Source organism: Mandrillus leucophaeus, unplaced genomic scaffold (genome assembly GCF_000951045.1).
Source record: "Mandrillus leucophaeus isolate KB7577 unplaced genomic scaffold, Mleu.le_1.0 Scaffold27, whole genome shotgun sequence".
NCBI classification, from domain to species: domain Eukaryota; kingdom Metazoa; phylum Chordata; class Mammalia; order Primates; family Cercopithecidae; genus Mandrillus; species Mandrillus leucophaeus.
This window is the reverse complement of record NW_012102809.1, coordinates 4321995-4335881: the sequence shown is the minus strand read 5'-3', so window position 1 is coordinate 4335881 and position 13887 is coordinate 4321995. Positions and strand designations below refer to the sequence as shown.

At 37.7% G+C, this 13887-nt stretch overlaps 1 protein-coding gene across 1 annotated transcript in view; it reads right to left on the bottom strand.

Moving 5' to 3' along the window:
- PRPF4B (pre-mRNA processing factor 4B) overlaps positions 1–13887 on the bottom strand; it is a 42909-nt gene continuing 29022 nt past the window's right edge. The window contains exons 8-15 of the mRNA XM_011984573.1: positions 13197–13287; positions 12417–12564; positions 10532–10669; positions 9479–9632; positions 5603–5717; positions 4856–5007; positions 3107–3193; positions 1–1500 (exon numbers count right to left, since the gene is read on the bottom strand). Coding sequence (XP_011839963.1) covers positions 1297–1500; positions 3107–3193; positions 4856–5007; positions 5603–5717; positions 9479–9632; positions 10532–10669; positions 12417–12564; positions 13197–13287 — 1089 coding nt within the window. The 3' untranslated portion in view covers positions 1–1296. The remainder of the gene's footprint in view (positions 1501–3106; positions 3194–4855; positions 5008–5602; positions 5718–9478; positions 9633–10531; positions 10670–12416; positions 12565–13196; positions 13288–13887) is intronic.

Below are 13887 nucleotides of genomic sequence, written 5' to 3'. Positions count from 1 at the left end.
TGCCTTGTTCACAAAAGACTTTATTATCTAGTGATGCATACTGAGAACATACAGGAATCTGCATGGCCCACTTCACATGCAGTAGAACAATCTTCACTTTACAATAAGTGAGTGTCAACTGTTTTATGCAATAGACAACACTTTAAAGTCACATTCTTAAAGAAAAGCTTCATTTACAAAAGAAATAAAAGGTAAAGAAGCAATTACCGCTTTTAAAAAGCAGCTGCTTTGTTCAAGAGTGGAAGGTTTATGCCTGTATTGAAAGACAACATGATCACAAATAATGAAAACAATGAACACATGAAAAACACTTTTACCGTAAAGCAGTACACTTTCAAAATGACATACAAATAGTTAAAAATTTCATTACGTTGTCTATCTAGCCTTTAAATATGAGGACTTTCAGAATTAGGCCTCAACATCTGTAATTAGTAAATGAAAACTACGCATTGTTTCTATGTCACTAGGAACTATATTTAACAAAATGTATATAAAGTCTATAGCAAGTTGATTTTAAAAAAGTAAAGTTAATAAGAAACAGTACACTGAAGGCGCTCTATCCATCAAGCGCGTTCTCTTCCAATTTTAAATGTGATGAACAAACAGAAATTGTAACTATGCCACAGTTGCAATGCCAAAAAATAAAACAAGATCAGTTATCACACATGCAGGGAATTCTGCCACAAAGCTAACATCCCTCATTTGTCAGTTGTTCCAATAAAATAACATCTTAAAACACCAGAGATGTTGATGGTTTAGCTTACCTTCAGTGTACTGAATGCTGCACACAACCTGCTTTAAAAGGAGACCATCCCTGCAGGCAGGCTCAAGAAGGAACAGACCCCTTTCGGCACTGACTACACCAAGGGCATGCTGCTGTGGCCTGCACACACATACCTAGGAAAACGTGAATATAAACAGCATTTATGCTGGCCATTTTATCTCAAGACCAAAATGAAGCCAAGTCTGCTAAAAACAAATCAACCACCCAATATTACTACTCATTTTATAACAGATGCTTTTGTCTTTATGTGAACTGCAACCATATACATTAGCACTGTAATTTTGTGCAGTCTTGGCAATTTAAAACAGTTCTACAGTGAAATTTCACGTAAGACACAAAACAGATTAACTAACATTTCTAAAAGAAATATCACCCTTGGTGTTAATTCAAATATATCATGCTTCCTCAAATTTGCTGGAGAAATATTTATAAGTTTATATACATTAATAAACTGCTGTGAAATTTCTTCAGTCTTTGTATTTACTCAAACCCTTGGAGTTTCTTCATCTTGTTTAAATTTTTTCCTGGATGAAGGCATGCTGTAGGGCCTGGTTGATGCTAATTCGTTTAGCTGGGTCCAACATCAGAATCTGGTCCAACAAGTCCTTTAGCTGGTGTACTTTCTTACGTTGGTCTTCAGGAAGTCTCTGGCACCCAATCAAGTCAGCCAACAGGTCCTTAGTTGGATTAATGGTGCTCATAACAGTAACTTTCTCCTAAAAATAATTTTTAAAATGCGTATCTCTAAATAAGTTACTAAGCATATATAACTTAAATCAGATTGTTTTGGGGTCAGTCTATAAAAAATATTAAAAATATACATATATTAAAAAAATATACATAGTGCATAACAACATTTTGGACAATGACAGATTGCATATATGACAGTGGTCCCTTAGATTGGAATACCGTATTTTTGCTCTCCTTTTTCTATGTTTAGATAACACACATACACTTACCACTTACGAAAGTGCCTATAGTATTCAGTCCACCAACTTACGGTTCAGGTCTAGAAGCAAAAGGCCATACTACGTACCTAGGTGTGTGTGCGTGTATGCTGTGGTTATGCGATGCATGACTGTGTATCATCATCATCTATTCATTTAAAACTTTGCTGTGGTTTCCTCTATGCTCTACATCTTTTTAAAAGGTAACCAAAAAAATTAAATGAAAAAGTTGACGTCAACTCTGGGCCGGGTGCGGTGGTTCACGCAATCCCAGCACTTTGGAAGCCCAAGGTAGGTGGATCGCTTGAACCCAGGAATTTGAGACCGCCTGGGCAACATGGCAAAACCTGTCTCTACTAAAAATACAAAAATTAGCCAGGCATAGTGGCAAACAACTGTAATCCCAGCTACTCAGGAGGCTGAGGCATGAGAATTGCTTGAACCCGGGAGGCAGAGGTTGCAGTGAGGCAAGATCGTGCCACTGCACTCCAGCCTGGATGACAGAGAGCGAGACTCAGTCTCAAAAAAAAAAAAAAAAAAAGGTCAACTCCAAGTTAGCAATGAAAACTAACAATAAGCATTTGCTGTTTGCATTGTACTTTCTCTACCCTGAAGTGGTAAGTGACAGACATGCGAATAAGTTGATACCATGAAGTGTTATTAAGTGCTCCAGCAAAGACAGGGACATACGACATAATAATGGGACCAAAAAAAGGAAATCATTACTTCAATCTGGGAGTTTTCGAAAGGCTCATACAGAATGTGTATTTCAGCTGAGGCTTGAAGATAAATTTTTTAGGGGGTTGGGGGTGAGGCAGCACAGGAAATGACTAAGCTCAGGGAGGTCTGTTAGCAAAGGCAGGAAGGTCTGAACCAGCATGCCTTCTGGCCAAATGTGGAAGGGTGGGGGTTCTGAGTGTACCAAAGAGAGGTTTGAAAATCGAAGAAGGATGTTGGATTTGTCATTCTGAGGAACTTAAATTTTATTATTTCAAAGGTAACAGGGAGCCAACAAAGGTTTCTAGGCAGGGACAGGAACATGATCAGATTTGTTTTCAGAAACATCACTCCAGCAGCAGTAAGAAAGCTGGATGGGAAGCCAGACCAAGAAAGTAATCCAAAGAAGATGTGACGAGGGCCTAAATATGACCTAAAATAAAAACAAATTCATTATGCTAGAAAAACAGTTTAAAATCCCTTCATCTTTTCCATGGCCTAATGTGTTTTATTTAGGAATTGGTCAACAGCAAAAAGGAAATAGTTACTTTTGTGTGTGTGTTTTTTTTTTTTTTAAATTCACCAGCACCTAGTATGACTTAGTACTCAATTAATTAACAATAAAATAACTACTGAATGCTGCATTTAAAACACTTACCCTCTCTGTTACTTTATCAACTTCTATGTACATGAAGTTGAGATTTTGATCAAAATGCTGATCTTTGAACACACCTTTTCGAATCATCTACAAAACAAAACAAAAACTTGGGTTTTGAACTATTATGAAACAGTCTGACCTACTAACAATTTAAAATACAATAAGTCAAGTAAGTATTTAGTCTCTGTAGGTTTGTTTGATCTCAGATTCCCTTGATCCCAGGAATTCATTAAAATCTTTGGAAAAGCAAATACAAATGGTCTACCTAAAACTACTTAATAACATGAAATTATATTTGTCCAGGCAGCGACTTAAAACAATTATAACATCAAATTGTGCTTTCACTATTTAAAATTGGAGAGTCAACAAAGACTTTAAATTATTTGTTCCTAAAAATATTACAGAACTAAGGTTCTTTTTCTCCTTGGCAGTTAGGTAACCTAATGCCACTTTACAAATTACGTTCCAACAGCCCTAATATGATACAGGTCAGACTTCATTACAATTAATACCAACATAGCTCATTTTTATGTAACTTATTCTAAAAAAAGTCCAACATAATAGAATTTGGACAATATGTAAAAATCAGCCTGGTCAACGTAGCAGAACTCCACCTCCACAAAAAAATTATTAAATAAATTAGCTGGGTGTGGTGGCACATGCCTGTAGTTCCCGCTACACTGGAGACTGAGGCAGGAGAATTGCTTGAGCCCAGGGGTTTGGTTCGAGGCTGCAGTGAGCTATAACTATACTCCAGTCTGGGACACAGAGCAAGATCCAGTCTCAAAAAAAAAAAAAAAAAAAATTAAAAGCCATACAGGCTTCTGACCTTTACGAAAAACGTGTAAATCTTTTAGAAATTCAGCAAATAGGCTGAAATCTTAAAAAGCTAAGTTATGGCAGGGTGCGGTGGCCTATATACACTTTGGGAGGCTGAGGCAGACGGATCACAAGGTCAGGAGATCGAGACCATCCTGGCTAACACTGTGAAACCCCATCTCTACCAAAAATACAAAAAATTAGCCGGGTGTAGTGGTGGGCGCCTGTAGTCCCAGCTACTCGGGAGGCTGAGGCAGGAGAATAGTGTGAACCCGGGAGGCGGAGCCTGCAGTGAGCCAAGATTGCCCCACTGCACTCCAGCCTGAGTAACAGAGCAAGACTCCTTCTCCAAAAAAACCAAAAATAATAATAAAATAAAAAGCTAAGTTATGGCCCTCAGACACTTTAACAAATGCTTAAATTCTTGCTTCATGTTAAACAGAAACTAGTACTATAGCTGAAGTATCAAGGGTGAGTTAGAAAGATATTAAATACATTTTCTTGGTACCTTTCTCAAATAACCTCCAATCTTTAATTAATTAATTAACATCAAGTTCCTCTTACAATATCCAATATTCACCTATTCATTCTCTGACCACTAAGCACTTTCTTATATTTAACCTAACTCGATCTACATCTTTTTCCATTCTATCTTCCAAACATTTTGAAACTTTTACCAATAAAGGTGCATTCCCAAAATATTGCTGCTCTCTGTCCATCATTGAAAAAGTTCTCTTATCCTTAGCTCTCAGCTGATTAGAACCACTAATTGAAACACCAGAAAAGGGAAAGACCCTAAGAAATCATGATAGCCATCTACCCACCTTTCTGAAATTGCTGTTTTATAGTTCACCAGTGGTGAGCAAATGTCAGCAGTCTGTCAGTTTATAAGAAACTAAGACCTTAAAGAAGCTCATGCTAATGTCTTACCTTATTTGGCATCTTTCCTTTGAGATCCATCGCAAGCTTCAGCATATGGTTATTGGTTTTGCCAGGAAATAAAATTTTTCCAGTATAGAGTTCGTATAAGGTACAACCTACAGACCACATATCAATGCCATAGTCATAGCTTTTACCTATAACTGAAAACAAAATCAAAGTTTTAATATATGAGGACAAGGAAAACTGACTACTATTAATTTTATTTCCACTAATGAGGGGCTACCTTAGCTTGGACTATAATCACAATCTTAATGCCTTAGTTTGACAATTAGTTTTGTGTTCTTTCCCACTAATTCTTAATAGAGACTCAAACTTAAAAACCTTAAAAAATGGAGGTGTGGGGGAGGAACTTAAAGGGCAAAAGAAAATATGTATTTCTTCTCTTTTCTCATTTCACCTTTGGTGGAGGTGCTAATCAGCCTCAACCAAGGCAACAGGAAAAAACAAAGGTCCCATACAATCCATAAATGTGATAATCAGACCTTGAATAATCAAGAGCAGTCTTCTAAAGTCGAGGATTTTCCACAACTGTTTTGCTACTCTTGCCCGACATGATCAAGACTCCTGTCACAACTACCTTCATTCCACCTGAGGAGGATGAACTTGCTACGGTTCCCTTCCTCAGGAATGAACTCGTGCAGCTGCTGAAGTGTGATGGAAAACAGTGCTTAGACATTAAGTATGCGGTTTCCACCACATATGATGGCCCAGGTCAAAGAACATTAAGAAACTTACTGATTTCAGGAGCACGATAAAATCTACTGACAAGATAAGGTGTTATGTCATTATCCGCAACATGTGAAGCCGACCCAAAATCGCAAAGCTTTAAAATAGTTTTTGATTCATTAACCTGCAAAACATTTTTTCAACGGAATTTAATTCAAGCCAGGAATAATTAATACAAATAAATAAAAATTATTGGCTTTGAAAAGTTATATTAATTCCAATACTGACAACAAAGACACTCATTTAAAAGTTCCTTTTCTATTTATTTTTAATTCAATTTCCTATGAAAAGTTAATATGTATCAAATATTCATTACAATGAGTAGAAACTGTTTTCAGTGAGGACATGGATACCACACAAAGTACATTGATTTTAACAACTGCATTTTTAAAAGGGTGGGGTAATTTTATGAAGCAATGCATCTTCTAAAAAGACCCTGAATACCTGAATAAAGTTTTATTACTAAGGACTCATATTTAAGTTAACTTTCAGTTGCCAGAGAATTACGATGGCAACGAAAGCAGAAGGGTGATTCAGATTAAACTTGGACAAAAACAAAACATTCTTCACCCGAAGCTGCCATATCATCCCAAACTTAGCAATCACTTCAAGTCTAAAAAATATTAGCCCTTAAATATAAAGAAGGTATTAGTCAAGAAAATGTTAAACATATCTGGCAAAACTGATAAACACGAACTCTATATTAGTCATTTGTTCCTTTTTTCCTTTGTAAATACTTCAACATACACAGTAATAGTGACATCTGCTGAGAAAGGCTGGAGTTGCTCCCATGACTGCTGCCACTCATGAGTCAGAAGCATGTTCAGGATTAACAAGTGAAGATAATTCATATTCCAGAGTCCCTTCCCCCCTTCAAAAGAGACACATACAAATTCCGAGTTGGGACTTGAACTTGGCCTACTGCTCCCACCCCAAAGCAGCATAACACTTTAGCCTTAGGCAGTCTCTGTGGGGAGATTGGACTATTATAAATGATACCCAGAGTTAAGCTATTAATAGGAACAGAAATGATTATTTTTAACTCCCACATTGATTACCATTCTTTTCGTCTTGGGAATCAGAAAAGCAACTTAAAATAGAAAAGTTCTTTTAAAACTTTTTAAAGTATAAGCTGAATTCAGCTACTTAAGCAGTTTCAATACCCACAGAAAACTTAAGAAACATTTTAAAATTAGAATCTTATCAGTGGAACTCTTGGGCTGGCTAAAATGCCTTAAATAACAGCAGGGTATCCATACTCATATGCACTTCAGTTTGCTACACAACTTCTACTCCTGCCATGAGGAATGTGGTATTTAAAAACCACACTGATGCCTGAAATCACGAGCCAAAGGCTTTGGACTTCCATTAACAAAAATCAGCTCCGTCACTGAGGTCTATTTTTCCCTTCCCCAGGAAGAAGGGAAAACATTTCTTAAATGTATGTGAAAACCTATACTAGTTAAGCATTAGCTTTTAAAAACAAGAGCTTCTTCTATGACACTGGTAAATGTGTTATTCTTTAACCTCCACAATGGTTACAAAGATGCTCACTGTAAATGACCTTTTAAATTGTACATGTTTTGTATATTCTTTGACATGAACCATGTATTTCACAATTAAAAAACAAAAAATCGGCCAGGCATGGTGGCTCACGCTTGTAATCCCGGCACTTTGGGAGGCCAAGGCGGGCGGATCACGAGGTTAAGGAAATCAAGACCATCCTGGCCAACATGGTGAAACTCTGTCTCTACTAAAATACAAAAATTAGCCAGGCGTGGTGGCATCTGCCTATAATCCCAGCTACTTGGGAGGCTGAGGCATGAGAATCGCTTGAACCAGGGAGTCGGAGGTTGCAGTGAGCCAAGATCGCGCCACTGCACTCAAGCCTGGTGACAGAGTGAGACTCCGTCTCATAAAAAAAGAAAAAAAAAATTGAGGTAAAAATCAACTATGAAATTGGCCACAGAAATTTACAATTCATTTTTAATGCACTTACCATTTCAATGTAATTACTCAGCTCCCTTAACTCCAAGTTACATTAGACATACAATACAATAATAATTCAGACCAAATATAAAAATGGAATGCACCTCACTACTAATGTGGCTGTCTGGAAGGAAATGTTTTAAGATATTAAGAAAAAACAAAAAGAGAAATATGAATTAAAGAGCTTAGTTATTGATAAAAAGTCCTTAAACTTCAATGAGATCACCATTTTTTAAAGAATTTATTTTGGCCAAGTATGGTAGCTCACACCTATAATCCCAGCACTTTGGGAGGCTGCAGCAGGAGGACTGCTTGAGCCCAGGGGTTTGAGACCAGCCAGGACAATATAGCAAGAACTCATCTCTAAAAAAATTTTTTTTAATTAGGCAGTCGTAGTAGCATATGCCTGTGGGTAGTCCCAGCTACTGGGGAGGCTGAGGCAGGAGAACTGCTTGGGCCTAGGAGTTCGAGGTTACAGTGAGCCACTATGGCATCACTGCACTCTAGCCTGGGTGTCAGAACAAGACCTTGCCTCAAAACAAAACAAAAGAAAAAATAAAAAGTATTTATTTTGTTATAGCTTCAACAGTTCCCAATAAAGAACACCCTATTAGTCTTTAGGATCTCTCCTAGGCATCAACTGTAGGAGAGCTGATAAAAAGAACCCGTTTTAAAAAAATGAAATGCAGAATGTTACCAGAAGATAAGCTGGAATTCTCCAATTTGTGAACACGACCCAAACTGAAGGCCACAAAAGAGGGTGAAGTAATGGGGCCGGGGAGGGGAGGAGTGTGTGTGTACATTAATCCCATCACTATGATAATATGTATGTATTTCAAAATTTCAAAAACATATACGGCCGGGCGCGGTGGCTCAAGCCTGTAATCCCAGCACTTTGGGAGGCCGAGATGGGCGGATCACAAGGTCAGGAGATCGAGACCATCCTGGCTAACACGGTGAAACCCCGTCTCTACTAAAAAATACAAAAAAATAGCCGGGCGAGGTGGCGGGCGCCTGTAGTCCCAGCTACTGGGGAGGCTGAGGCAGGAGAATGGTGTAAACCCGGGAGGCGGAGCTTGCAGTGAGCTGAGATCCGGCCACTGCACTCCAGCCTGGGCGACAGAGCGAGACTCTGTCTCAAAAAAACAAAACAAAAAAACCAAAAAAAAAACCCAAAAACAAACAAACAAAAAAAAACATATACATTGTGAAATCTGCACATTACCACCAGAGGTCATTAGTGGAAGAGGATGAAGATTGCAAAAGGTGAGAACACACGGACACACAGGGGAACGATACACACTGGGGTCCGTCAGAGGCTGGAGGGTGAGAGGTGGGAGAATCAGGAAAAATGGCTACAAACCCTCCATGACACAAGTTTACCTGTGTAACAAGCCTGCACATGTACCCCTGAACTTAAAAGTTTAAAAATAAAATAAAAAAACTTCAAAAGCGATGCCTTTAAATAGAATACCTAACCACAACTGAGCTTTATTGTGTTTGGGCCCCCAGGAGCCACAGCTTAGGGAGCTATAAAATTAGCAAACAGAAGAGTAGGAACACTCTTTATTTCAAAACAGCAACATGTGCAGCATTTTTTTAAGATAACAGAAGAAACTCATTATTACTACATTAAAGAATTCCAGGATTGGTGCATCCTTTAAATCCATCAATCAAAAGAGAAAAAAAGGGACAACTGCACATTTCCTTTTTCTTCATACTTGTCAATAAAATTTCACTGTCCGATTTCCAAGAAAGATAAAAATTATTAGTCACTTGAAATAGGTTATTAATATACTGAACTATGCTTCTGTCATTTCTCATAATAATCATATTGCTAGTAAGAAGTGATATGGATGTATAAGATGTACAGGACAGCTTGACTGTTTGACTTACCAGGATATTGTCTGGCTTGATATCTGCATGTAGGATATTGCATCTTTTAAGGAGTTTCAATGCCAGGAACAACTGCTGACTATAGGATCTTACAGCTTTAATATGAAGACCAACATCTTTACCATATTTTTTTAACACCTCTCGTAAGTTCATACTTTTAGGAGAAAATAAAACACAAAAAACAAAATAGGAGTTAAAATGCAAAATGGAAATATAAAAAGGCAAAAACATTTGCAAGCGTAAAGTACAATCAAGTGCAGAATACAAACAATAAAAATACCTAAGAGCCGTCCCCACATTTGATAAATTATTTTATACTGAAAGGAGAGCGTATCAAATTGTATGTATATAACACAGTTTCCCAATAAATTCAATTTTCTAAATAAGTAGGAAGAAAGATAGGCAAGGTAAAACTCCCATTTAGATTTCAGAATAGATTCACATTTGAAAACACAACAAAGCCATACTGTTGAAGATAAAAATTCCTTGAAATATTTCATTTTAAGAGACTCTCTCTGTTGACCTATGGGCTCCATGAGAGTAGTGTCTGGTGTACAGCATAGTCAACTAATGTTTGTAGATTCATGATTCAAAAGACTAGCTGGGATTACGATGGCTCACACCTGTAACACCAACACTCTGGGAGGCCAAAGTGGGAAGATCAATTGAGGTCAGGAGTTCAAGACCAGCCGGGCCAAGATGGTGAAACCCTGTCTGTACTAAAAATACAAAAATTAGCCGGGTGTAGTGGTGTGCACCTGTAATCCCAGCTATTTGGGTGGCTGAGGCACGAGAATCACTTGAACTCAGGAGGCGGAGGCTGCAGTGAGCCAAGACTGCACCACTGTACTCCAGGCTGAGCAACAGAGTGAGACTGTCTCAACAACAACAACAAAGACCAGCTGTTAACCAAAAATTAAACAACAAAACCAGAGCTTTGTGGATAAAATAAATCAAATACCCAGAAAATCTGTCACAGCATTTATCCAAAATGGGATGGTAAAGATGAAGAAGTTAAATTTTCAATGTAATGCATAGGTTTTGACATTGTACCTTAGAGGCTCGAATACGAGACAAAGATGCTGTTTGTGATAGAAGTGCCTGAAGAGTCGCAGACAATGAAATTTGTCATCAGGATCAGCATCATTAAGTTTTTTCAAGAACTCTAGTTCTTTTAAACCAGTCTTTTGCCTAAAAAAAAAAAAAAAAAAATTGGGTTAAAATTGAATATATATAGAATTTAGGAGCACTACATAATATATTTGCTAGCCCCAGTCTGATGATCAGGTGATGTGTGGGAGGAGTCTGCTTATTTTTAAGTACTAATAAATCTACTGAGAAATGATGTCTCTATATATCATTCACATAATACTTTGTATTTAGTCAACTATCATTATCATAGTTAATTTCCAAAATAATCAATGCACAAAACAGAAACACTGAGGAACAAATCCATCTTTATTTTGATTTTTTAAAAATTTTGATTTTGCCTGAAGGAATATCAATATTGTATATTTTATCTCAAAACAGGACAGGCGCAGTGGCTCATGCCTGTAATCCCAGCACTTTGGGAGGCGGAGGCGGATGGATCACTTGAGGTCAGGAGTTCAAGATCAGCCTGGTCAACATGGCAAAACCCTGTCTCTACTAAAAATACAAAAATTAGCCAACGGTGGTGGCAGGCGCCTATAATCCCAGCTACTTGGGAGGCTGAGGCAGAAGTGCTTGAATCTGGAAGATGGAGGGTTTGCAGTTGAGCTGAGATCACACCATTGCACGCCAGCCTGGGCAACAAGAGCAAAACTCCATCGTAAAAAAAAAAAAAAAAAAAAAAAATCAATAAAAAAAATAACCCACATCTTGACATTATTTTTAACAAAAATGAAACCACATTGCACACTAGTCTTGGTTCCTTTAAGAATGCAATAATCGACTGGGTGCAGAGGCTCACGCCTGTGATCTCAGCACTTTGGGAGGCCGAGGCAGGTGGATCACTTGAGGTCAGGAACTCAAGACCAGCCTGGCCAATGTGGCAAAACCCTGTCTCTACTGAAAATATAAAAATTAGCTGGGCATGGTGGCAGCTACCTGTAATCCCAGCTACTCGGGAGGCTGAGGAAAGAAAATCCCTTGAACCCAGGAGGCAGAGGTTGCAGTGAGCCGAGATCATGGCACTGCACTCCAGCCTGGGTGACAGAGCAAAACCCCCGTCTCAAAAAAAAAATAAAAGCAAAAAACCAACCAAAACAGAATGTAGTAATGGACGCATTATCAAATTTTAACACTTGGTTATCTGAGGAAATTCCTGTTACAATTTGTCAACAAGCTACATTTTATGGTGAGCGGCTAAATACAGAAGTTGGGGCTTCCCATCAAAACAAGGCCCTTTCTAAGCCTAGGGCAACCTAAACTTAACACTTATTTCTAACATTTCAAAAACATTAAGTTCATTTTAATACCAGCTCAGTGTGTGGAATTAAAACATACAGGTATGGCAATTAACTATTCTACTGGAGGAAAACAGGAACAAATTAAAAAAAGACAGATTCTCATCACTTGGATAAATTTTCACTCTTTTGCAAGTCACCTTAGTGACAGCTAATCAGTATGATCTTTTCATTTCTCTACTCGTCTTCAAATAAAGCAAAGGATGGCATAAGACAGGCAACAGAGAGGAGTTTAAGTTGTTATCAGTGCATATAGTAGGTACTACAATGCACTGAAATGAATGAAAAATAATCAGTCTATTGTTCTAGTACATATAACATATGGCTATAATTTTAAAATCCAGTCAAACACAACTGTTTCCATTACTTTATAATTGCAATACTTGTTTTACACATTGTATCATGTATCACTTTAAAAAAATAGTTTGAAAACATGTTCATCTGTAATATCTGTACTGTTACAGGTTTCCTCCCACGTCTTCTGAACTTACATGAGCTCATTGTTTCTGATGATCTTTACAGCCACTTCTTGGTTGGCTCTTGCATTATCTCTGGCTCGTACAACATTACTGAATACACCTTGCCCAGTGTAGCCATACACATTGTAACGTTTATCTAGGACTTCACCTATGTTCACACCTAAAAAAGCAAATTAAAAAATTAGAATTCTGACTATAATAAATAGAATCAGAAAGGAGGAAACACAGTGCAGTCACTTTAAAATTGTGTTAAATCTCTACTAGTTGGTTTCCTAGACACAATGAAGAATCAAAGCCATGCCTCCACTGATCACTCTATCAGAGTGTGGTTAGAAGCTGCATGCCCACTTCAGATCACTAGAAGAGTTTCTGTTGTCCTATCAACTGCTGACAATTTTAACACTGAGTAAGTTTTTCTAATTGTAGTCCTGCATGACAAATACTGCAAGACTGGCATCCAAAGTTTTCTGTTTGTTGTTTTTCTTGGTTTCAGATCAAGACGAGTAAGTGACGTACCCCTTCCTTCTGGAAGACTATCTCATGGCTGAAAATAACTTTGAATAGATTTAGGTTGTACATCAAGACTTTACCTCACCTCCATTTGTGATGCCTCTGGGCTGCTTACAGAATACACATCAGTTCATGCAGCTGTTGGATGTGCTACACTTTTTAAGGATGGCACTGTGATGTGATTTTTCAGAGTTCTCCAATAATCTGTGATTGCATCAAGCAGCATGCTTTTTTGCAAAGTGTTACAATGAACTGTAAAGTTAATATAAAATGTGAACTTACGATAATAGCCTTCTGCATCGGTCCAGTTATCTCTGAGGTTGGGATTCTCTTTGAAATCTTTTCCAATGCCAGCGGCCCGAAGACGAGCACTCTGAAATTAAAGAGGCAACGTGAACAGTTTACCCACTTGTCAGACATTTAAAGCACTTCTTTTAAACACAAAAGGGTAACACCAGATATAATTTAATAAAAGCATTTTACTCCAAATTAAATAAACTCTTACTATCACTTATGTAAATCCAACATAGCTGAAACATGAGACCAAAGTATCTTGATTCAAAATAACATTCAGAAAAAGAAAAAAAAAAAAAAGGCCCGGTGTAGTGGCTTGTGTTTGTAGTCCCAGCTACTTGGTAGGCTGAGACAGGAAGATCACTTGAGCACAGGAATTCAAGGCTGCAGTGAGCCATGATCTCACTAATTACTGTACTCTGCACTTTAGTCTGGGACAGAATGAGACCCTATCTCAAAACAAAAGAGAAAAAAAAGAAAACTCAAAACCAGATACAATTTTCTATAGCTGTTATATCATTTGTGTTCTTCCCATACATGCATGAAATGTTAAGTCACTGGCTGCACTAGTTGACACTATGTGGAAAATTGAAAAATAAGAATATGTGGTACTTCTGATGATTCTTTACTGCACCTTACTCTCCGTGATGCCCAGAAGATCCTTCAATATCAACCAAGC